The following is a 26592-nucleotide window of genomic DNA, read 5'->3' as shown; positions in this document are numbered from 1 at the left end:
ACTGTGGGCCCCATAGCAGCTGCAATGGCTGCTACCACTGTAGTTACGCCCCAGGGCAGAAGGCACACAAACACTAAGTAGACAGATAGTAAGTAGCATGTTGGCATCTGTGCCTGCCAAGGCAAGAGACACAATGACAGTTGATTTCAGTTGATCCCCAGTCTGTGCACTATAAGCCTCCTGCATTTGGACATGCTCAGCACATGGAAAAACACCCATATGCTAGTCAGATCTCACAGACTGAGTAAAGTGCAATGGACAGGAATCCTTGCATCATACAGCAATATCATGAAAGGATTCACTGCTGGCTGGCCTAACAGCAGTGCCAACATGGTAACAAGAAGGTCATACTGTTGTCACTGCTCTGGCAGTCAGGGACTCTTTGTATCATATTTCTATATGATGCAAGCACTCCCCTTCAGTGCACTGTGCTGAGTTCTTGAAATCTACCCAGCACACAAATCTGTTTCCATGGACTGAGGATGTTTGTGTTCAGGAGGCTTATAGTGCAAAGACTGAGGCCTAAAACCCTTTTTTCCGGCCTATACTGACCCACTGAATCTATGAATCTGAACTTGGGGGAGGTAATATATGCAAAGCGGCAGACACATTCCAACCTTTGTCTGGGTCTTTAGATAGAATGGCAACCACTATGCACTGGATGTAGGAAAGCTGTAACAATGGAGGTGTTCCATCGTCTGGTGGTCATATCCACCAGCTTCCATTTGTGTGCTCCAAGTTCTAAGTTAAAGGGGTATTCTCGTCTGGGCATTAACATTCAGTTTCATTAATTTGCCATCAATAAACATTTCTTCATTTAGATGTTATTAAAAAAAATGTTCCTGTGTGAAGATAATTTTCCATAAATGTAGTCATATGGTCCCTTAGAAACTAGATGGCTTCCTCGGATACGGCCACCTCTGCTGGAGAGATTGCACAAAGAAACAAAAGGTTATTGTATATAAAATGTCCGGGAGTTACTACATGTCCCACATCAGTCCTGTGGTAATGATTGCCAAATCCTGGTGGTCAGGCGGGGCTCAATAGTGCATGTCTGGCCACCGCTGCCAGAGTGTGACGTGGTCGTATCCGAGGAAGCTATCTCGTTTCTAAGGGACAACATGACTACATTTATGAGAAATTATCTTCACACAGGATAATTTTTTTAAATAACATCTAAATGAAGAAATGTTTATTAATGGCAGATTAATCAAACTGAATGTTAATGCCCAGACGAGAACACCCCTTTAAGCATCGCTTACTTATTGCTATCATTTCCAAGGCTCCTAGGTCATGTGTCTCCTCAAACATTCAGAGACAGTGTTCCCTATTGTAAAAGCCTACCCAGGCAATATCTATCAGTCCCTGGTTATAAATGGCACCTTCTACCACTGTGAGTGAATAATAATGATTTTTTTGATGACCCCTCATAGAAAGACACCTATAAATTCCGGCTCTGGGTTATGTACAGGATAGGTTATTTAGGTTTGTTCTTAAAGTGAACCTGTCATCAAGAAGAGGCACAATAAACCTTACTCACCCCACCCCCACTGTGGCTTTGGTGAAAAGTGCAGTGCAGGCCTCCCAGCTTAAATATGCCTCCTCCCACCGATTGGCCCCACCCATCACAGGGTGCGTGAAATAGTGCAAAGATCTGCAGTTTTCCGCACAGAGCTCACTTCTAAATTCACCATGCAGTGAGAGGGACAGCATTCTGGTTAGGACAGGAAGTTTAAGGGAGAGGACTTCCTGTCTTTTCAGGCTGAGATCTGAAGAGATACAGAGCTGTCAATCAGAAAAAAAAGGGTGTGGTTCACAGGCAGCCTGGAGAAAACATGACGCTTCTATTCAGAATTTGACTCTCTTGGGGATGCGCACGTCGAGCTGTGGGAGACGCCGCTGGAGCGCGGGGAGGTAAGTTAGGCTCCAGCTGACACAGAAGACTTGGGTTGCAGGGGCACCAGTGACACCCCTATTGCTTTGTCCCAGTGACACCATCCCCACACCCCCATGATACAGTCCACATTCCTGCCAGTCCTTGCTGCAATGTAAGCAGTGAGTTTCCTATGGCCACCCTGGGGCCTCATTAGTCTGATGTGCATGAACATTGATATCACTGCTGATATGTCTCTGTTTTCGTACATATGATGCCTAAGACCAGTAGTCACAGAGTCCTCCCAAAGTTGGTGAAACCAGAATAGGGTCACATCACTGGAATGGAATTACAGGGGTAGGTGAGTATGCCTTGGGTTATTCTGTCACCCCAAAACATTCCAAAAGATCATGTGATTTTATCATGAAATAATAATACTTTTGTAGGTGTTCATGAATAGTTACATGGTGCATATTTGACTCCAGAATATGTTGGTAACAAAAATGCTAATGCTAAAAATACACCTTTGTTTGTGAAAGTATATAGCCACATCACACTCCAAGTGTAAAAAAGGGAAGGTGACTTAAAGGGGTTTTCCCACGAAAGAAAATTCTCATATTTCAATCCCCTAGTGACGTTAACACAATAAAGATCATTTTAACCCTTTACTTTACAATTATATTCAGTTTTATTGCTGTTTTAGCTGCTATCACTCCATAGGCTGCTCAGTGCAAAAGCCCAGGGTGTAGGTGGAGCCTCTCTAAGCAGACACATTATCACCCATCTAGTTGTGTGGGGTGACAATGTGGTTAGATTACCATGGTACAAGGTGTATATACACTTTCATCTGGCTTCTGACATTGTACTAACACACTGACACATAGAAAGAAATGAGACAGTATGTAGTTTGCAGCCTCTCTCTCTGCTCACAATCTCCTGGCAGGATGTGAATCAGTCAGTGTCTCTGAGCTTCTGGCAGGGGGCATGGCTACAGACACATAGCAGAGAGACAGAAATCTCATCTGTATGATCTTATCCAAGATGGCGGCCAACCCTAAGCCAGAAGTTACTGGGTTGTGTCTAGGGGCAACTGAAATTGTGTACACCAGGACTGATAGAGACAAGTTGGACTTGTATCTGTGAAATGCTCCATTTGTGTTAATAACGGTGAATTAGAGAATGTGTTATTTTGTTATCCTGAGTATATATAAGAAACTTGTCTTTGTGAGAATACCCCTTTAAGGATAGCATCAGTGCTCATTTTTAGGTCTTGATATTGATATAGGAATTTTACCATATATACACGTTTATCACAGTTAATGATTCTCATACAGAAGAATGTACAAGTGTAGCTCCACGTGAGGAGGAAATGTTACAGGCCAATTTTACTGTGAAAAAAAGAAAAACTGATGATATGGCCCTTTGGGACAAGCAATATACAAAGTGGATTTCCCTATTATGGGTTTGTTCATGTATAATATGGAGTGTATTCCTGTACAGTACTGCTAGTACCTGCTAAGTCATCTGTTACACTCTGTTCTTGTCCTTTTGTTTTCCTTACTGGTCTTTGAACTACACTGTACACAGCTAATCTTCACCATCTCGAGATCCTCAAGTTTTTGGATTGCTTTACTCCTATTGATACATTGTTATTAGTTAAAGCCCCCACCCAAGACATTAATTCTGTAGACAGCTTTCACTGAACCCCTTCCATCTTCTCCTGGCATCGAAGTCTTTGTAATCTGTTGTGTCAATCACCTTTTATTGGAATTCAAGGCAACTCTTTTTCTATGGTTAAAACACTTGTGTCTGATGTAGATTTTGCGGACCAGTTATTATTTTTTTTAGGACAGCTTATACTGCTGGCAATCACTTTTCCCGATAACAGGAACACATGTGTTACGTAAGTTGGAGGGATTCTACAAAACAATTCGTACCTCTGATTGTTTTTGTGCAAGTCCAAGTCCAGTACATGTGCACTTGTTTCTTAATTATTACATAATAATGTACCCTATTAACTAGATAGCACTTTCAGGGATATGAAAAATAGATTGTAGTCCACCCCAACTTGTGAGACCCCCACATTTGGCTTCCAAGCAGACGAAATGAAAGCGTACTAGAGATGGGGATGCCATAAGATTATTAAAACTTGGCACTGATATTAAAAAAACATATCAATGGGAGTTAAAGTTTACCTAGACAATTATATTGATGACTTAACTTTAGAATAAGTCATCAATATCATAGCTGTGGTGGTCCAAACTCCCAGCACTTGTACTAATAGGCTCATTGAAGGGCCAGAAAAGATTGGGAGGTCACATCTACAGGCGGTCCCCTACTTAAGAACACTCGACTTACATACGACCCCTAGTTACAAACGGACCTCTGGATATTGGTAAATCACTGTACTTTAGTCCTAGGCTACATTGATCAGCTATAACAGTTATCACCGGTGTCTGTAATGAAGCTTTAGTGTTAATTCTGGTTCTTATGACAACCCAACATTTTTAAAATCCAATTGTCTCAGAGACCAAAAAAAGTTCTGACTGGGATTACAATGATAAAATATACAGTTCCGACTTACATACAAATTCAACTTAAGAACAAACCTACAGACCCTATCTTGTATGTAACCCGGGGACTGCCTGTACTGCTAGTCACACGGTACAACTGAGCTGAAATACTAGACACAGCTAATATGCAATGTATGAAGTTTGTGAGGCTCAAAGCGTACATCTTTATTAAATTGTGTGAGCCCCAAAAACAAGACAACCCTTATTATTTTACCTGGCTATACCCCTATGAAATGAACTTGGGTATTCCCGCTCAACTGGGTAATGAATGAACTAATGAGTACCAGGGGCAAACCTAAACTCTCTGCTGCCTGAGGTGAGCTATAGAATGGTTCCCCTTGTTTTTTTAGTAAGTGGGCTCTCTATGCAATGCCTCACTCCCACGCTGACATTGGATGGGTAGAGATGTTATTTTTAAGTGTTAGGTCCTGCTTTGTAGCAGGTGACTGTGCCCCTTATTAGCCTCTATCTTGCTGCAGGTGGTGCTGCCTGAGGCAATAGGCTCAACTTACCTCATGGCTGGTGTATCTCTGATGGGTACAGATATTATAAAGAAAGAAAGATGCATATACATCTATAGGGCAGAAAGAAGGAAAAATGCATGCTTTATTAGCTTGGCTTTGTCATAGGTTTTGTTGAACATTTTATGTTAATACAGTAGGAAAAGTCTTATTCAACTATTATAATATCATATTTTTACCCATCATGGAGAACACTACAACTATATTAGCAAACAGTCCGATTGTGGAGGAGCACAGTGAGTATAATGGATCAAATTCAATGGTGGGTACACGCCTCCAACATACCCGATCCACCCACCGGTTTGTAAGGTCAGATATCCAAAAAAAATGCAATGAAGCAGCACTTCGGTAAGGATAAAGGTGATCTTTATTCACCCATGGCAAAATAAGGTACAACGTTTCAGCTCATCAATAGAGCTCATCCATCCACTTGCACTCATGCACTTTATTTTGCCATGAGTGACTAAAAATCACCTTTATACTTACTGGAGTGCTGCCTCATTGCATTTTTCTGGATATCTACTACTATATTATATGACAGATTTAACATTTTTGGTTATCACAAAATATTAAAAGTTTTACATAAACTCAAATGTTTGCAATAAAAAAATTTTTTACTCTTCAGAAAAAAAGCTCTATAGATGAAAACATGTCCCACAAAAAACAAGCTCTCTATTTCTTTTGCACATCAAAAATGGAAAATTAGAAACTGCATGTTTGTCCACAACAATTTTAGATTTAAATATTACTTGAACAAATTAGGGCTGTAGTTATTGCATAATAAAAAACATACTTGCTAAACACAGAAAAAAAATATACCATCAAAATATAGCCTGATAAACAAGATGTTACCAGGCACTGTGACTGTGGTAAGCTTCTTATATTTGTTATCCATGGCTCTTTCCTTCTAAAATTAACTTTTTAAATTATGCTAATGTACCAGAAGGGCTCTTCCAGAGCCTCTTTGTGCTTTAGTTTCACAAACTGTTACACTGTGCAGGAACACTTGGCCCCTCCCTCTGCTCACTGCTGCTGTGAGATTACTTCAGGCAGAGGGAGGGGGAAGTGCTGAGACAGTAGGGGAAGGTGACTGGTTTTTTTCTGGGGCAGGGGACTGGCTATATACTGGGGGATATGGGCTGGCAGGCTATATACTGGGGGGCAGATGCTGGCTATATACTATGGGGCAAGGTCCGGCAGGCTATATACTATGGGGCAAGGTCTGGCAGGCTATATACTGGGGCAGGGGGCTGGCTATATACTGGGGCAGGGGACTAGCTATATACTGGGGGATATGGGCTGGCAGGCTATATACTGGGGGGCAGATGCTGGCTATATACTATGGGGCAAGGTCCGGCAGGCTATATACTGGGGAGGCTGTGACCAATGCATTTCCCACCCTCGGCTTATACTCGAGTCAGTAGGTTTTCCCAGGTTTTTGTGGTAAAATTAGGGGCCATGGCTTATACTTGGGTCGGTTTATACTCGAGTATATATGGTATATATATTGCATTAAGAGTATTATAGTAAATTTTCTTTATGAAATTAGCTGCAGAATTTTACAAAAATATCTACCAGGATGAAAAGTTGAAGGTACAGGTTTATGACATGATTGGTCATTGTGACAATCCCTTGCCAAACATTGTCTCACAAGTAAAAAACTCTGCTAATAAATTGTCCCAAAGTGGCTGATGAAATCTAACTATACATTCATTTCATGATTTATTAAATGACAAAAAAATATTGAAGAAAGAGATGGAATATTGGCAAACATTTTTACATAATTTTTATAGTCTTCTACACATACCAGAGCTGGCAGAATACACTTTATTAAGCAGACAGGATTCATTAGGATAACAGAAAGGCATAAAGTTGTAGGTAATTGCAACTAAACTCTTATCTTTATTGTAATTTTCAGAAAATACCATTCTCAGAACTAAGCTTACTTCTCATTAAGCTTATGATCAGATCATTACATTTTACAGAGCAGACCAGCACTTGGCCTTGGCCCAGCTACAACAATCTCACTATAATCTCTCTCTGTATATAACTGGTGCATCCTTATGATCGAGCAGTTATGGAATTTTAATAAAGTTCAGGGCCCATTATCAAAAACTGTTGTAGATTTGAGTGAAACATAATGAGTTTTGTAATAAACGTCATGAACTTGCTTGTTAAATCTAATATAATACTGTACATGTGATAGAAGAATCAGAACAATTTCTTCTGAAAGCCTCAGCCAAATACGAGGAACCTCTGTAAGACTGCCCAAAAAAAAAAGGCTGGTCAATGAGCGAGCAGCCTCCATGTATTACAAAAGTTATGGTTTTGGCTTCCAAACCAATACACACAGTACAGAACAAGAGAAAAGATCTTGTACCCGACTTACAACGTGCAATTGTTTATTGTAAAGAAAACCTCCGTTCCATACACGTGATTTTATATAAAGGATGTGACACGTGGAAAATGCTTCAGATACTGTACATATTTGCATACAAATCTGAATTGTAGATTTACTCGTAATCACAGATTTACTAAATAAGTCTATCACAGCCATAGCACGTTGACTAAATAAGGACGATTGATTCCGGCCTGGAAATGGAAAGAAGACAATGCACAATAAGTAACAAAAGCAAAGCTCTCATTACACAAAGCAGAATAAAAGAGATAAGAATAGACAAATTGCAGATTGTGCTAATTAAAACACTGTTTTGCATTTCATGAAGATTTGGTATTTTTAGCAACTGAAATACAAAAAAGGTAGCTGTATTATACAATGCCAAGCTAGCAGTACACTCATTTTCTGACTGGAGCATTGTGTATAGCCATAAACATCTACAAAGAGTTTGTATGTTCTCTCCGTGTTTGCTTGAGTTTCCTCCGGGTACTCCGGTTCCCTCCTACACTCCAAAACATACTGGTAAATTGTGAGCCTCATAGGGACATGGACTGATTTGACAAGCTCTGTGCAGCACTGCATAATCTGTGTGCGCTATATAAATAAAGGAATAAAGGACTATGGTAAGGACTACTTAAAGGAAATCCACCACCCGGATGGAGGATTGTAAACCAAGCACACTGACTTACTGGTGTTTGCCCCTCTGGCAGAATCGCTTTCTTTTTACATAAAAAGACTTCAAACATTATGTAAATGAGCCTGTGGAGCTCCAGGCTCAATAAACAGCCATAGAGCCCGAAGCCCCTCAGGTTTATTTGCATAATTTTAAAGCCTTTTTTAAAAAAAAATAAGGACATAAGAAGCTAAAACAAGAACGGATACTGCCAGAAGGCGCAAACACCAGTATGTCAGTGTGCTTGGTTTATAATCCATGACCCTGGTGGTAGATTCCCTTTAATACAGCTAAGCTAATCTATACTCCGCAGTGCCGCTATTCTAGTGTATTGCCACTCATTTGGACCTGACGGTTTGCTCCTGAAACACGCTGACCCATATCTTTATTCAGTATCCAAATAAAGAGTTTGTTATACTTCTTATCAAGGTTACCGTATATACTTGTGTATAAGCCGAGTTTTTCAGCACAAAAAAATGTGCCTTATAAATGTGTCTGATATCCTGCATTTGTCGCACCCCAATCAGGTCCGCCAGAGTTCACCTTCTTCTCCCTGGTGTATGGAATTGCTTGGCTTGCAACACAAATTTAAATTTTAAATGCAGCGCTTAGTCCGAATCCTGAATTCTTAAAGCTAGCGCCGATGCGCCAAAATCCGATTGCGTGCTACACAATCCCTGGCGCGATCCCCGAAAAGTCGGGAAACCCGCTGAAAATGTGGCCGCAGGACCCTTAGTAAATAAGTCCCATTTTCTTCCTTTTGTTTCCCGTCTGCTTTCATCTGTCACCATCATGACCAGTATTTCTGTGCTGCCTATGTGCGATATTACCCATTCTGAGTATCACCTGGGCAGCTAAAGACTGTACCTTCTCAGCCTGCAGGGAAGAATGACAATATATTTTTATAATCATCATAAGTCAAATAATTGTGTCCCCGCCTGTGGAGAGCCTTTGTGATACAGTCCATGCAGTTGCATCATCAGGAAGTAAGAATAAAAAGACTTCTGGTGAATAGGACCTAAGGAACAAGATGGGTCTCGGGGATTTTCAGATATAATGCAATAGATAAATTTGGAAATACTGATTGACTTGTACATACTGGGGGATTAGGTATATAGGGATAAGAAATTACCAGATGTTCTCTTTGAGCAAATTCATACATACAGTGTGGGAGGAGGAGGCCTACAAACAAACAATGAGAGTAATGGAGGAAAAACATCTGAGAGCTGCATCAATGAGGGTCACACTGTTCCTATTTTACTCCTGACGGTAAAGGAAAGTGGTTTGTTTCTCTTCCCAGATAATGGAGGGTGAACCCTCATAATATGAAGGCCATTACTGCTCTGGGCTCCCTCTTGTTGTAGATCCATCCCCGACCATCAGAGGTCCACCATTTAGAAGTATTTCCATTGTGATCCTTATATTCCATTAAATTGCCAACCACTTTGGTTCTAAATGCTTTTTTTCTCCTTTTTTGTGTCTTTAATTGACATCTAAACAGGTCATTTTAGAGTTTCTATGAAAATGTTTTCTTCTGTTTTGATTACCATGTAGCAAAGATTATATGCTGCTGAAATGCGTTATGCAGAAAGCCAATGAGAGCCGGTGAGGTATTTTCTCGGAATGAATAATTCTTCTTCGGCCTGAATTTAAATTCGTGGAATTTCAATGTTCAAGGCCCTTAAATAGGAACAGTCATGGAAGCAAATATAGTTGTATAAATTAACTTGTATGTAGCAAACAAATATCTTAATGATCTTCCTTGTATAAATGCCACGGAAAACAAGTTGATTTTCTCAACAATTTCTGTATCAGCTTAAAGATTCTTATAAAAAATTACTAAGTAAAGCATAATAATAAAATAAATTTACTACCAAGAATAACATTGTTAGATAAACTCATCCAGCAGATCCATTTTGTCTACTACTTGACATAGGGTTTTATATCCAAAATTTATTTGTCTATTTCCTGGAAAAGCAAAACACAAAATATCAAAACTTTATGATTGTTCTGAAGAAATAGAAAACAAGAGTCAAGTCTTCATATCCAACCTAAAATAATGCAGTTACATTACTCATAATTCATACACTGAATGCGATGAACTAAACTTCACTGATAAGCGATGTATTTTGAGTTTAGAGATATCCATTTAAGGTGAATATCTATTTCTGAGCCACTAAGTATTCTGTAGAAACTGTATTATTCTTTCCAAATATAATTTTTGCGCTTTATTGCAGGAGGTGACAGCTGAATGTAGCTAATGGCAGCCTGTATACTGTGAATGGGTATATTTATGTAATATAGGGGTTTAGAGTCTTGGTTTTACAAAAGACCCCTCTATGACATAAGAAAACACTAAGGTGGTAATTAAACATGCCTATTTAACATGTTTAAAGCCTCATTCCACCAGTTTTGGTGGTTTGCACTGAGGCAGGCAGGGATGCGAATGTTCTAAAAAATCCCCTAAATCCACTAAAACAGACACAAGATCTAAGGGGTTAAGGACGGGTACAGGTTTCTGGTACATGGGGTTTCACAGGGTCAGCACAGGATACGACAAGTCACAGAAGAAACAATAACAAGCTCTGAGTGAACTGAATATCAGCAAACACCAGGATGTCCCCCAAGCAACTGACTGACTAGACTCTGCATTACTCAACCCCCAGCTAGCCAACATCTAGCTTTCCTTAGAACAGACACCTAGCTGAGCCCAGACAATTAAATCTGCTTGGCCGCTTAAAGGGGTTGCTTAGAAAAATCAAAATATCCGGCCTGGGTGGGAAGGGGGTCTGCTAAAACAAAAACAAATATTTCATACCTCCTCAGTTGATCCCCTTGTCCCGTGCCGCAGCCCACCTGTGCCATACCCCTGTTTGTATACAGAGGCAAATGCTCCCGTTCGACTACTTCTGGTTGGCTGGTACAGCATTAGATTCAATGCTGTACCAGGCGTGTGGCAGTAGATGGGTGGGTGTACCCAACCTTTGTAAACAAACAGCGGCACAGCACTGATGGCGCAGGACAACAGGAGTGAGAAGGGAGGTAAGCATAACTTTGTTTTTGTTTTTACAACCCCCCAGACTGGTTATCTAGATTTTGCTAAGCCAAGATTTGCTTGTAGTCCAAGCACTCTGACATAGTGGTGAGTGCCCCCTCTGGCAGGTTGTGCTTTTCTTTTAGCTTCTTAGGACCTTGTTTTTACAATAAAAATGTTTCACAAATTATGCAAAAAAGCCTCAGGGACTACCGACTCTATAGATGTCAATGAAGCTTGGAGCCCTGAAGGCTCATCTGTATAATTTTTAAAACCTCTGTTTCTTAAAAACAAGGTCATACGAAGCTACAAGAAGAGCAGCTTCTGCCAGAAGCGGCAAACACCAGTATGTCAGTGTGCTTGGTTTACAATCCTTCATCCAGGTGGTAGATGTCCTTTAAATCTGTTGATGCAGGTATATACACGTAGATTTGTGATATTGTTTATTTACAGGGAGGGGGGCCAAATAGGTTGGAAACACTATTGGTTTTCTTTTGACTTGCATACAATCACAAAAAATGACTTTTATGTTTAACAGGTGACGTCAGATATGGCTACGCAAGTGGCTACAGATGTTCTGAAGAGGGCAATTTTGAGATCTGAGTTTGAATCTCACTTTGGTTCTGACAAGGTAAGAATATTGAATTTATCAGTGGCCACTTGTTTTACTCTGTAGGACAAATTGCAACTCTAAAGCTCCCGCTAGCAATGGCCACTTTCCTCCTGACTTTAATTTTTTTACTATACTCTGCTGCTGTGCACTTGAATATTATTTTCGATTCGACAACCTTGAAAAAATTTTCTAGGGTTTGATAGACTACACACAGCTACAGTATAATACACACAGATACCTAATTTTCCATACATGAAGCACATTATCAGGGGCATATCTAAGACTTTTGAATGGGGTCCCCTTACCACCTCAGGCAATATACATATTTGGATATTCATATATTTATATACTCTTACACACATACACACATTTATACAGTTTTTAGCACACATGTATGCACTGATATATACATTTATACACATGAACGGTACTGTCCCAGAAGCTGCCGAGTACATGGGTGATGTACACAGCACGTGATCGGATTTTGGCGCAATTGCGACGACTTTCATGCGACAAATCAGGGGCGGCCCGTCAGACAACCCGACTGATTCGGACTAAGCGAAGGGATTTAAAATTCAAAGTGTGTCGCAAGACAATGCACCGACATACACCGGGAAGAAAAGGTGAACTCCGGCGGATCTCAGAGGGAAAGCGACACATGCAGGATCTCGAGCGCACGATCTTGTTGAATCGCGGCAGACTTCATCCTCAACGGACAACGCACCTCGGGGAACGCGGCAGGACCGGGTAAGTAAATGTGCCACATTATGTTGTACAGTGTGCAGCATAATACAGTATATATAAATAACCACCAATATCAACATAATAATAATGATAATAATAATATATATTAAAGGATTATTCAAGTCAGGTATTTATGACATGCCCATAGGAAATGTCATAAATACACATAGGAACAATGAAAACAGCTGACATAGAGCCTTGGCCTTTTTCAGCGCCTGCTTACTGTAATAGTGCTAAGGGAACAGGGTAGAGGGTGAGACTGTCTGTAAAGCTAGATCACAGAGGAGCTAGGGTATGTGCTCACAGTCATTAGCATAATTTTAAAAGTGGATTTCAGGAGTAGAGAGGTTATGGATAACAAATATAAGACTTTTGCAAAAAGTCTCATAGTTACTCGAGCCCACTTCTTGTCTATGTACTGGGACTTTTTATACATTTTGAGACTTTCTTAGGACTTTTTGAAAACAAAAATTCCAGGCTGAAAATAGACCATAAGAACATTTATTAAAGGGCCAAAGACACTTTAAAAAATCTTATGGGCAGCGGAGCTCCAAAAACGGACATAGAACTGTCCCAAGGAGCTGGTCTAATGATAAATAACCCCCAGTGTCTGGATCTATGAATAAGTGCCCCTGGGTTATCATGATGGATTCTGAATGTAGCTTTGCTTTAATGGCAAACTCGACTGGGCAGCGCGAAGTGGACTCCTTTTCCTTTGCAGATCCTCTAGTTTTATTATAAATAACTTAATTGGGAATACCCCTTTAACTATAATCCAAGTTGTAGTGTCCCACCAGTGGTTATGAGGGAGGGGGTCTGCAGACAGTAATAATTGCATCGCTCTCTTCATAAGCCAGCAGGACACATAAAGTCATCTGGGTATCAAGTGACATGTGGCTCCTGGGAGCATACAGTAAATTGTATTAAACCTACTCTGTGCTATTAGTGGAAAACCCCTTCAATGCAAAACAGCTTCTCAGTGCACCAGGGGTAGAAAAATACGACAGTCATGGTGCCTGGATGAGTAAGTGTCCCTGGGTCATAATACTTGGTTTTAAAGGTAGATCAAAACACAATGGGGCACATATTATACGCTTGCGCTAAGTGTATGATGGTGCCCCCGGCAGTAGCCGGACCTATTAGGAGGCTTCGCTGCGTTGGCAGCCTCCATAGCCTGCACTGGCACGGGCACTGGCTACAGGCGGCACTTTCGTCGGATTTCTGACGTTTTCAGGTTTTGCACGGTTGTGACAGGTATTTAACAGGGGATTGTGTCACACGTGATTGGATTGTGGTGAAGCTGCTCAGGCCTTCATGTGACAGAAATCGGGGGGGGGGGGGGGCGGGCCATCAGACGTTCCCACTGATTCGGACTGAGCACGGTATTTAACTTTCAAATTGTATCGCAAGGCAATTCACTTACATGCACCAGGAAGAAGAAGGTGAACTCCAGCGGACCTGAGCGGGGAAGCGACACATGCAGGATACCGGGCGCACGATCTTAGTGAATCGCGGCACAGTGCATGATCGTCGGACAATGCACTTTCTGTGAACTCCTCCGGATGGGTAAGTAAATGTGCCCCATTGTGCTTGTTTCAGTGCTTATGCCAAAGGAAAAGTAAAATTTAACTTTTAATAGATAAAGATTAAAACAAATTTGTTCGAATGTGTTGAGGTACAAGAACCTCCGCCACAGAAGAGTGTGTCTAAAACAAATCTTTACAAGAAGTCTGGCCCCAGTATAAGCACAAATACAGGCTGATCTAAACTGGGGACAAGACCACAGACAAAAACGGGGGTATAGGCTACTGATAAATTACACTGGTCCTGCTAATAGCTGATGTCAGACCTATGTAACAAAACCACCCCTCTCACAGATAGATCGATAATATGCCAACGAGCTAGCAAATCGACACCAGCATTGCCACCATACAAGCGGCCTGACCTGGGGTCATTCTATGATGTATCGGAGGCTAATTGCTCATGACGATAACGGATAGCGAACTGCTAGTAGGTCTAACTGGAGTATGAATTGATAACTCCTAGCTAATTGACCCCTCAAGCTGTCATGATACCACTATCCTGAGCTTGCACTCCTACGATAATATAACCCAACGCGTTTCCTGACTATTAAGCATTCATCAGGGATCAGATGTAATAGTAATGGTAGTACACTAATTTTGTGTGAGTACACATTCACATAGCGTGTCCCCGCATTGATAACAGCGGCGGCGCGCGCGGGGACCGCTAGGTATTTAAAGCCTAGGTCCCGCCCCTTCATGGACGCAGGAGTGGTTAGGAACCAATCGTGAGGACCCGGGGGAGTCGGGCCCTCACAGAGAGGAGACGCCCCCAGAAACGCCGATGGTCCGGCCAATGACAGAGCCGGGGGCGGAGGACCGCCCCCCGCCACGTGAACGCGACGCGGATCACGTGAGCGTGAGGGCGGGACCCGCCCCCCGCCTGCCGATCACATGGTCGCGACATCCGAGCGGGGGTAGAGACCGCCCAGACCGCGCCCCCGTGTGTGGCAAAAGGCAGGCTGGAGGTGAGTAGTGATACATAACAATTGAAGCCACTCCCCCCTAGGATGAAACATGAATACGGGGGACCTATCGGTATAGATATTGAAAGGGGAATAGAAGAGGATGCTCGTCACCTGGCATCCAAGGTCAGATCTGTAAAAGGCATAGCACCATCATGTACGGAAATCAGCAAAAGTGTGAAAGCACAGAAATGAATAGGAGGGACATTTGAAGTTGCATAGGACTGTTAAGGTCCGAAACATGGAAGAGGAAAATCCAATGGAGGAAACTAAAAACGACACACACTGGAGTACCATAGCATAGTGGGAAACTATGTGTGATGGATAGGGATAAGGAGCAGGTAAACTAGTGACACTGGTGCTACCCCCCGATAGTTAGGGTGTATAGCAGCAGACTGAACCATAGATGGAGATTACAAAAAACTAGTAAATGACAACTTCTCATTGAGACCATTAGGTTCCACCGTGTTGAGGGTGTAAATCCATCTGGTCTCCTTTTGTTGTATCAGTCTGTCCCAGTTGCCTCCCCGTTTGGGGGGTCTGATTCTCTCTATCACCTGATACCGGAGTTGATTAGGGTCACCATTATGGGATCTGGCAAAATGTCTTGCCACTGAGGTATCCCTCCTGTTCCTAATGTCGCCAACGTGCTCTACCCCCGGCTCTGTCATTGGCCGGACCATCGGCGTTTCTGGGGGCGTCTCCTCTCTGTGAGGGCCCGACTCCCCCAGGTCCTCACGATTGGTTCCTAACCACTCCTGCGTCCATGAAGGGGCGGGACCTAGGCTTTAAATACCTAGCGGTCCCCGCGCGCGCCGCCGCTGTTATCAATGCGGGGACACGCTATGTGTATGTGTACTCACACAAAATTAGTGTACTACCATTACTATTACATCTGATCCCTGATGAATGCTTAATAGTCAGGAAACGCGTTGGGTTATATTATCGTAGGAGTGCAAGCTCAGGATAGTGGTATCATGACAGCTTGAGGGGTCAATTAGCTAGGAGTTATCAATTCATACTCCAGTTAGACCTACTAGCAGTTCGCTATCCGTTATCGTCATGAGCAATTAGCCTCCGATACATCATAGAATGACCCCAGGTCAGGCCGCTTGTATGGTGGCAATGCTGGTGTCGATTTGCTAGCTCGTTGGCATATTATCGATCTATCTGTGAGAGGGGTGGTTTTGTTACATAGGTCTGACATCAGCTATTAGCAGGACCAGTGTAATTTATCAGTAGCCTATACCCCCTGTTTTTGTCTGTGGTCTTGTCCCCAGTTTAGATCAGCCTGTATTTGTGCTTATACTGGGGCCAGACTTCTTGTAAAGATTTGTTTTAGACACACTCTTCTGTGGCGGAGGTTCTTGTACCTCACACATTCGAACAAATTTGTTTTAATCTTTATCTATTAAAAGTTAAATTTTACTTTTCCTTTGACACTCTCTTGTCCCCTATTTTCAGTGAATTAACAAAAATTAGAGAGGTGAACAATCTATATCCTTATTCAGTGAATGCTTCAGTGCTTATGCGCCAGATTTAATATAAAATAAAATCCCACCCTTTCCACCTAGCTCTTTTATGAGAAGACACATGAGTTCTAGAAATAAATAGCATTAGTAAGATTTGTGTTCTAGTGACAGTGGGAGGCAGCTGCTAGCAAGAACTTACATTCTCTGTAATTAAAGATGTGGAACAGAAAGACAGCGAATGCTACCAGTTCATTGTAGTCCTGTGGTTTATGTGTTCTTATAAATTACTCATTTATTTCCTGCCATCTATCACATGGAAATCAACCAATACTTTAGCCTTTTGTTTTACCTAGAGAAACTAGTAATTAAGATGTAAAATGTGGACGTGTCATCTGTTTTGGCTGCAGACTTCATACTTTATTTAATATAGAATAGATCTTTTACTGCCAATTTCTCCTTATTTGGTTTAAAGGGAACTTGTCATCAGGAGCCCCTTTTTTTCTAGCCCCTCATGTCCGTATAGAGAATAGTGTACACATTGCCTAAAGGTTTTTATAGTAAAACTGTCTTTTTCAGAAAAAAAAAGAGTTGGATCAAAGTTTACTTTTCTCTCGGCAGAGCCGTGTCCTATGGGAGTGGCTAGTGAGAAATGGTTTCCTCCCACCCTCAGGAAACCCCATGTCCCCCATATGTCCTCGCCCCATCGCTTCCCCCCTCAAGTTATTATAGATGTCTGCCTTACTCCTCACTGGCCACTCCCAGGGAATTAGGGACAGAGCTCTACATACAGAAAGGTAAACTATCATCGAACTTATCTTTTTTTTTTGGAAAAAGGGAATTTTACTATAAAAACTCTTTGGCAATGTGTACACTATTCTCTATGGGGACATGGTGGAGCAAGAAAAAGGGCTTCTGATGACAGCTTCCCTTTAAAGGACATCGACATCAGTTTGACTGATGGTCGATGTCCAGCATGACCTGGAACAACATTTACTGCTTAAAGAAATGGCTTAGTTGCTACGAAAATTACTTTTAAACATTTAAATAATATGTAAATAAGCGGAAAGCGATTGGGCTGTCATCGCCTGAGCGCCTCTCGGCATCGTCCGGTTTTAATTTATGCATGCCCCCACGCTGTAATCTTACCTCCTGCTCCCGGCCAGGAAGCTAGGAGCTGGCCGGTAACGTCAGAGGGCCGGGGCAAGAAGAGAGCGCGGCTGTGCTCTCTTCTAGCTCCTTGGGTGGGAGCAGGAGGAAGAATTACGGTGGGGGGAACCTGGCGATGATGACGCCAGAATGAGCGCCTCCGGTTCCAATTAGTTTATAAGGAAACAAGCATGTAATGCTGTACATCTACAATCTGTCAAACTGATGGTAGGTGTCCTTTAAAGTGTTTTAACCTCAGAGAGATAGAACATTGAAATCTGCAACTTACTGCCCTGTAGAGATAATAAAGAAAGGACTTCCATTCCTAAAATAATCATATTTGTATCTTTCAGGAATGCCGAGGGACCTCTAGAGGTCATTAACTATCCTCTCCCTATTAACATAGTTCTTGTACTTTGTGTAGGTAGCTAATGTCAAATCATAAAAAAATAAACCTGTTGGTGACCCACAATTTTCATAAAGCCAATGACCCATGACAATATTAATTGCTCTGCTCTAGTCATATCACAACTTCTATGGTGCAGACTCCGGTATCTTCATAATCCACGCATTTCCATAGAGAGCTCCCTCACTGCACAAATGCTGTAAGTTATAGCCTTATGTATGACACTTGATTGGTCTGGAAAGATACTGACAAATGATGTATGTGTCCCGGCCCTAAGATAAATATAGTGGGGTAGGGTAGAACGGTGCTCTGTAGGCCCGTTTTCCATGAGTACGTTTCATCTGACAAACTCGCTCGTGTGCATTCAGAATTTACCAGACCGCACCTAGAATTGTTGAACTAAACGGACATGCTGATTTCAGTTCAGTTCAGTTTGGTCTGGTATATCCCACACATGCACGGTGAGTTTTCAGAACCTTGCTTGGGGATAATGAGCCATATTCCTTTAGAAGGGGACCACATATGTTTTATTTTCTGAATGGTTCTTCTATTGCCTTTTGACTTGTTTAATGGTCCGTGGCCCAGATTTACTAAAAACGATGTGCAGTTTGCCTGTGTAGCGTGCAGGAGGCACCAGATTCATGATTTCTGGCTCTCATTCTTCACGAATCTGGTACCGTCTACGTAGCTCCGACAGAGTGCACCAACTTTTTTTGGTGCACCTTTAACATGAGCCGTGCGACACATTTTTGTCGGACTTTATGTGTACGACACATATATGGCGCGGACACTTCTTACATACATTTGAAAGCAGTTCAGACAGAAAACTGGTTCAAGCACCTTAGTAAATGTGGGCTTATGTCTTTACCACATCAGAATTTCGTCTCTACTGCTACTGTTGTCTTACATCTCACAGTAGGGTGCAGCCATAACTTCAATTATTGATATAATTCTTTTGTTTTTTAGGTTCAAGAATACTTAAAGAACACCAATCCTTTACATTTTTAAAAGTTCTTCTTCAAAATGCTGCAGCTCTGCCACAATTTTTGCACTTTTGTAAATAACTTGACAGCAAATGGTACTCCACTTTCTAACACTACATCAACGTACAAAATAATATTTTGACGGCAAATGTTACAAAGACCAAAAATGTTAAATTAAATAAAAACTGTATGTATTGTAAAAAGATAAACTCAGCAATATACTGATATATTGTTAAAATGTTGTTCTGATAAAGTCACAACCTTGAAGTTGTAAGGCATAATCACATGACCATAATGTCAACCCAGTATTGTATTTTAAACCTTTAAAAATTAAAATAAACATGCAATTAATAATAAAATGGCAATTTTTTTCAATTACTATAAAAAAAACCAAGGTCGCCTGGAGAAATTCGGTTGGGTTGGGTGGGGGAAATCTAGAACACATATTTACCCTGCTCTGGCTCCTGATTCCCATTTTGCTAAATTCTTCTGTTTTTCAGGCCTATACATTGATCCAAATGAGTGTCATCATTGGACCATGGGACAACATAGGAAGTAAAGTCCTCTGAAAAACGTAAGTGCGGTCTCGTGGTCCAAGGAGGGCACTTGTGAGTGGGTCCAGTAACCCTTGCGACTTTGGGCAGAGTGCAGGCTAGGAAACTTTCTCCGATGCAGGAAACAGGAGCAAGGGGTATATATTTGTTAATTTCTTTTTGGACCCTGCCCATGCCCCATTCATGGAAAACCCATTTAAAGATGCCAACAAATGTGTAAAAAAAAGTGACTCCTTGGGGGAGATCTATCACCAAGTTGGTTGGTTTCTTGTACTGTTTATGAGACATTTTGGCCTCAATTGAGACTTTTCAGTCTTAGTTGAGACCAAAAAGTTCCAACTGAGACCAAAAAGTCTCAAACAGCAGTACAAGAAACCAACCAAAGTGATAATAGATCTCCCTGTGTCTTTTTAATTGATTTGCCCAAAATGTGGGAAACAAACTTGCCCAAAATGTATTAATATACTTGTGCCTTTGACTTGTATGCATCTTGATGTCACCATGTGTCACCCTGTGCTCCTCTTACAACAATGTACAGGAAGTGCTTTATTTCTGAACATCGCATAGTAAATTACATTCCTCTGTCAGCAGGATAGTTAATTCTGTAAATTCTGCTCTCTGGAACTTCCCTGCACATGTATAATGATCCACAAATGTTGGGGTCAGCAGCAGGTCTTCTGAGTACTGAATTGCAGCATAGACTGGATCATTACACTAATTTAAACCATGTGAGACCCGACTGTAGCCGCAGCCAAGGCTCTAGGGTTTTCCAGCATGCAGAAATGTATTTGTGATGTACAAGCCGCAGCATTGTACTGAAAGTGAGGATCATATTAAAATCAGATTCATCAACACCGGTGCCAGCGAGCTGCCACTTCATGTTTTCTTGTTTGCTAATCTTGTGTTTTCTTTCGTCCTTACTATCTGTCTATGTGTATGGTGCAATTATGGAAATCAGTGGGATTTTCTAACAATACCATTTTATAAATAATATCATGTATTTTCTAAAAGTATCAATGGGATTACAGCTTGACCCGGGAGGTGAGCATGAATCAGCCTACATAGGGAAATTTTTAAAACTGGCACATGTAATGCCCCCGCTGGCCCACAACATGCCAAATTTAAATGAAATGTACCCCACGTCCCACCGATTCTGGCGCAGGCTATATTAACTTCTCCCCAGATTTCCGATAAAAGAGCCAGCATTCAGGATTTCCTCCAACCCTTAGGCCCCTTCCACACTAGTGTTTTTCACGCGCGAGTTCTGCGCGTGCTTTTGACACACAGAACTTGCATTGCACTCTGTCCCATTGTTTCCAATGGGTCTTTCCTCATTTGCGTTGTTTTTCACGGGCGTGCTTGCGTTTGTTTTGATGCGCGTCAAAATCGCAGCATGCTCTACTTTTGCGTTTCATGCGCGTTTTTCCCGCCCCATTCAAGTCTATGGAGACGCCTCAAAAATGCATTGCACTCGCAAGCATTGCAAGTGAAATGCGAGTGCAATGCGTTTTAAATGGATGGGTTGCTAGGTGACATGAATAATTCCCCTGCTCGAGCATTTAATTAAAAAAACACAGTGAAGAACAGTGAAGAATAGAATAAAAACAGTGAACACAGGATCATTTAAGTGAAAAACACAGTAAAGAACACAGTGAAGAATAGATTACAGATGTTCGGCACATCTGCTTACTTGTCGGGAGATACGTGCGGAACGGTGCGAACAAAATAGCATGTGAAGAACAATATATATGTGTTTAAAGAACACATTGCAGATGTTTCCATACATCTGCAATGTCTTCTTCACACATATATATTGTTCTTCACATACTATTTTGTTCGCACCGTTCCGCGCGTATCTCCCGACAAGTAAGCAGATGTGCCGAACATCTGTAATCTATTCTTCACTGTGTTCTTTACTGTGTTTTTCACTTAAATGATCCTGTGTTTACTGTGTTCACTGTTTTTATTCTATTCTTCACTGTTCTTCACATCTGCTAACTTGTCGGGAGATAATATACGCGCGGAACAGTGAAGAAAAGATTGTAGATGTTTGCATACATTTGCTAACTTATCAGAAGACATTCTTTTTCAATTAAATAAAACATTTTATTCCCGAACCATGGTTCCTTTGAAAAAGTCCCATTGACTTAAAAAAAAGTGCGTGAAAAACGTAACGAAAACGCAAAAAAACACGAACAACACGCGCGTGAAAAACGCAAAAACGCTAATGACTCTAAGGAAAAATGGAACAAAAACGCAGCCAAAAACGTCCGTTTTTCACGCATTGCACCCTGAGGTGAAATGCAACGCTAGTGTGGAAGGGGCCTTATAACATTACTTCCAAATACTGCTCCTCCAATGATTTCAAGGTCCCGATAAGAAGCAAAGAGGGGCATTTATTATTTTTAGTCCAGGGTGGCGCTAGAACCATTCTATATCTTTCAGTGGGATGTAGATTTGTGGCACAAGGGATTAATGAATTGGACTGAAAGGTTTAGAACTCCCTAGACCAGGTTTTAATGGGGGGGATTTACTAATTATGGACGACTGTCGGCATCAGAGATCAGTCTCCGCAACGCACAGCCTGATGTATTAAAGTGGTGCACGGCTGTTAGTGATTATTGGGTAGACGGAACTAATCAGTTCAAATAGTTACTAGGGCTCTATAAGAACCAGCAACTAGCTGTATTTGTGCAAAATGTGGTGACAGGTTCCCTTTAATAAATGTGGCCCAATGTTTTTCTTTTGGCTCCCTCATATGGCTGTGGTTTCCACACATCCATGTATGAGCTGACCACCCAAGCCCCAAGACCCAGAGCATGCCTTATTTCTGTTCCAGTTTGTGACTCAGACAGCCTTTACTATTATCGGTTTGAGAGTTGACCCATGCTGATCACACACGTTCGCAACCAAAAGGCCACTGGCCAACTTTTTGCTGCCTGAAAATAGTCCCCAGTCATTGGCATTTATCCTAAACCAAAGAAAAAGTAGTGGGTAGGCAAGACAATTCCTCAGCACCCATAGCTCTTTGTGACATCTCGTCCACCTCCTTATAATCCTCCATTAGCAATCTGACTTATTTCAGCTCTCTATTTTGATGTGACTGTCTAATTTCAGATCTAGCCTTGCCTAGTTATCTAAATGTATCACTAATTGGCATCGCTATTCTTAGCTATCTCTAATGGGGCAGACAGTTACAATTTCACAATTTGCATTAACAGTCGACAGATTAGACAGATCCCATTGAGTAGTGAAGTATGCTATACCATGTTCATCAAAGGGCAACTATAACATGATAAAACCAACAGTGGGCATGCCCTTGTGATTCTACATCAGCTTGCATATTTTTGAAAAGATATTTTGGATCTGCTGTACACATCTCCTGTGACCTGGAAATGGAAATATGATGTGCCAAATACAAGACAGTTATAAGTTTGCACCAACTACATAGACAGAGTGCATTCTTGGCATGGGTTTACAGGTCTACAAGGAAGGTTAATGGGTGACTAGAGACTAACTGCTGTTCCAAAATACCCCCTATATGGTAATCTCAATCTTCTGGCAGGTAGACGAGTTCTTTGATTGCTTTCGCCAACATTGCATTTCATATAAAATGAATTCTGAAGAAAAGTGCTAGATAGTGGATCAAATGTGTTGAGAGAAGGTGACTGAGAAGAACTCTTTAGGAGAAAGGATAAGGCCCGTTCCACACTTGCGAGTGTGATGCAGGTTCTAAACTGTACAATTGAATTTTTGGAGCACAAAGTAATTTCTAATGCCCACGCCCCCTTTCAGCGAGATCACGCCTGTTTCCAGGAGGCCATTCCCCCTTAGGCGAACAAGTCGGAAAAGTGCCAAAAAAAAGATAATTTTAGGCAAGTTTTTTGGTTCTATTTCACCAGAATTCCAGTGCAAGTGGTTTAATAAATTCCCCCTACTGTGTCTTACCGAAACGTGACCAAGCCGGGCGGTGACTGACTGATCAGCTGTCTATGGAGAGGGGAGGGGTGAGGAGCAATCTCCGCTCCTCTTTCCTGCACCCGGCCACGTGCTTGCCTGGGTTTGTATGAAAGGGGTCTTGAGCATACCAGATGCCCTGTTCCTGTTAGTAGTGTGCTAGTTGTGCAGTCTCCTCCCATATGACTATTTAGCTACCTCCATGCAATGGACATTGGACCGCTCTTTTAAAGTACAGGCAGTCCCCGGGTTACATACAAGATAGGGTCTGGAGGTTTGTTCTTAAGTTGAATTTGTATGTAAGTCGAAACTGTATATTTTATAATGGAAGTTCTAGACAATTTTTTTTCTTTTGCCCCAGTGACAATTGGAGTTTCAAAATTTTTGGTGTAATTGGACCAAGAATTATCAATAAAGCTTCATTACAGACATCTTACAGCTGATCATTGCAGTCTGGGACTATAGTAAAGCATCCAGAGAGCTTCACCAGAGGTCACAGTGGGCAGAGGGGTCCGTCTGTAACTATGGGTTGTCTGTAAGTCGGGTGTCCTTAAGTAGGGGACCGCCTGTATATGATACTTCAGGTCCATGTCTGGGAGCAAGCTTCATATATGACCAGGTTCATCTTAGTGCTACCATGTTCATCAAGGGCATCTACATACCACATATAGGTCTGTCTACCCCACTGTCTCTCTGCACAAGTGTGTACATTGTGAATGTTACAACAATGTAGCATCCAAGACTTTTTGTAGTGAGATTTGTAAATATTAATCCTATTAAACTACTAAGTTAGTTAGTAGTCCTGTTACTCATATACATAGAAAAAAAGTTCATATTCATTACTCCTCTCTTCTCTCTCTACATATCAGATCAAGGCTTCTCCCATGATTAGCAAATTGTGAACTTCAGTGTTTGCACTGAGCCCAATTGTTATCCTGAATGATGAGAAAGAGTGGGAATATTGAACACATGGCCCTTTCCCTGTAGTGTGGAGGCATTTGGTTTATTTCCCTTGTAATGTCTCCGCTATGTATAATTAATTACACAATAATCAAACACCAAATTCATCTCACTTTTTGAACACACCCTGCTGATTGCACAATGTAGACACAGTGGCATTGCCATACCTTTGTTTGTTTAACTAGACTCCCATTATAACTGGAAATACTTTGTTTATGTAAGATGTAAATACACATTGAGAAAATGGACCTCAGGTTTCACAGTCTTCTGCTATGTATTAAAAGTAGGATCTGATACATAAGGTGTCTCTGGCCATTTCTTTCAGTGACTGTCTCTGGCCGTCTCTTTCAGTGACTGTCGCTTTGTCTGTGGAGAGATTTATTAGTGTGTCTGAGAGTAGAACTGCTCTAGTTGCTCATGTTTATAGAGCTCAAGTTTCATTTTTGCACAGCTGTCTATAAAATTACAGCTGATCTCTGATTGGCTTCAATGGGCAACTGGAACAGTTTTACCTCAGACATTTCTGATAAATCTCCCCCTATCTCTGTATTCCTATCCATATTACCTCACACACGTCTTATACTCATTGCTTATAGTAACCAATCACAGCTCAGAGCTCATATTAATGACATGTGGCAGAACAGCAACCAATCAAGGCTCAGCTTCCAACTGCCGCAGCAGCAGCAGCAAACAATCGCTCCTGTATATGGTGGTTAATAAGTGTATTTTGGAAATCACAAGGTGAAAATTTTGGCTCAAAACTGAGTCTATGACATTCCCTGAGTCACAGAGAGCGGCTGTGCAAAATTTGGGGATTATAAATGTGACAGAGCAGATTAAATTATAGTTTGTGCAGCACCCAGAATTATATATACCATACACCCTGAATTACAGCACCCTGCTAATTTACATATATACCCTCTCCTTTAATTAATATACAGTTCCCCTCTATTAATCACATCCCCCATATACATACTTACAAATTAAGTTATATACAGTACCATATAAGGACAAAAGACACAATGTTAGAACAGGGAATATCGGATCATTGCAATATTATTTAACACTTCATAGTATATAAGGCTGGAAGGAGACGCAAGTCCATCAAGTCCAACCTTCAAGAATTAAATAAATGTTTTATCCCCATAACCCGTGATATTTTTTCTCTCCAGAAAGTCATCCAGGCCTCTCTTGAACATGTACATAGAGTCGGCCATAACAACCTCCTGCGGCAGAGAGTTCCATAGTCTCACTGCTCTTACAGTAAAGAACCTTTGTCTATGGTGATGGTAAAATCGCCTCTCCTCTAGGTGTAGAGGATGCCCCCTTGTCCTGGTCACAGGCCTAGGTATAAAAAGATCTTTGGAGAGATCCTTGTACTGTCCGTTCAGGTATTTGTACATTGTAATGAGGTCTCCCCTCAGCCGTCTTTTTTCTAAACTGAATAATCCCAAATTTTGTAATCTGTCAGTGTATTCTAATCCCCCCATTCCCCTAATAATCCTGGTTGCTCTCCTCTGCACCCGTTCCAGCTCTATTATATCCTTTTTATACACTGGTGCCCAAAACTGTACACAATATTCCATGTGTGGTCTGACCAGGGATTTGTATAAGGGCAAAACTATGTCTTTATCATGAGAATCTATTCCTCTCTTGATACATCCCATTATTTTATTTGCTTTAGCAGCAGCCGCCTGGCTCTGGTCACTAAAATTAAGTTTACCATCCACCAATACGCCCAAGTCCTTTTCAGCTTCAGTTTTACTAAGTAATTGACCGTTTAGAACATAATTATACTTTTTGTTTCCATGGCCCAAGTGCATAACTTTACATTTATCTACATTAAACCTCATCAACCATTTCTCTGCCCATCCCTCAAGCTTCCACAAATCCCTCAGTATTTATTACTTTACACAGCTTAGTATCATCTGCAAATATTGAAACTTGACTGTGTAAACCCACTACAAGGTCATTAATAAAAATATTAAAAAGAAGTGGCCCCAATACTGACCCCTGTGGCACTCCACTGGTAACATCAACCCAATCTGAGAATGTGCCATTAATGACCACCCTCTGTTTTCTATCACTAAGCCAATTACTTACCCAGATACACAGATTTTCTCCTATTCCCAGCAGTCTC

The 26592-nt window shown here is 41.4% G+C and overlaps 1 protein-coding gene across 3 annotated transcripts in view; it reads left to right on the top strand.

Annotated features, from left to right (window-relative positions):
* LOC140110307 (uncharacterized) overlaps positions 1-19320 on the top strand; it is a 50966-nt gene extending 31646 nt beyond the window's left edge. For all 3 annotated transcript variants that reach the window (XM_072132222.1, XM_072132182.1, XM_072132260.1), the window contains 2 exons: positions 11611-11703; positions 18965-19320. In XM_072132222.1, the coding sequence (XP_071988323.1) occupies positions 11611-11703; positions 18965-19006 (135 nt within the window). In that variant the 3' untranslated portion in view covers positions 19007-19320. The remainder of the gene's footprint in view (positions 1-11610; positions 11704-18964) is intronic.
* The last annotated feature ends 7272 nt before the right edge of the window (positions 19321-26592 follow it).

This window comes from Engystomops pustulosus, chromosome 1 (genome assembly GCF_040894005.1).
Source record: "Engystomops pustulosus chromosome 1, aEngPut4.maternal, whole genome shotgun sequence".
Taxonomy (NCBI): domain Eukaryota; kingdom Metazoa; phylum Chordata; class Amphibia; order Anura; family Leptodactylidae; genus Engystomops; species Engystomops pustulosus.
This window is presented reverse-complemented; position numbering and strand designations above follow the sequence as displayed.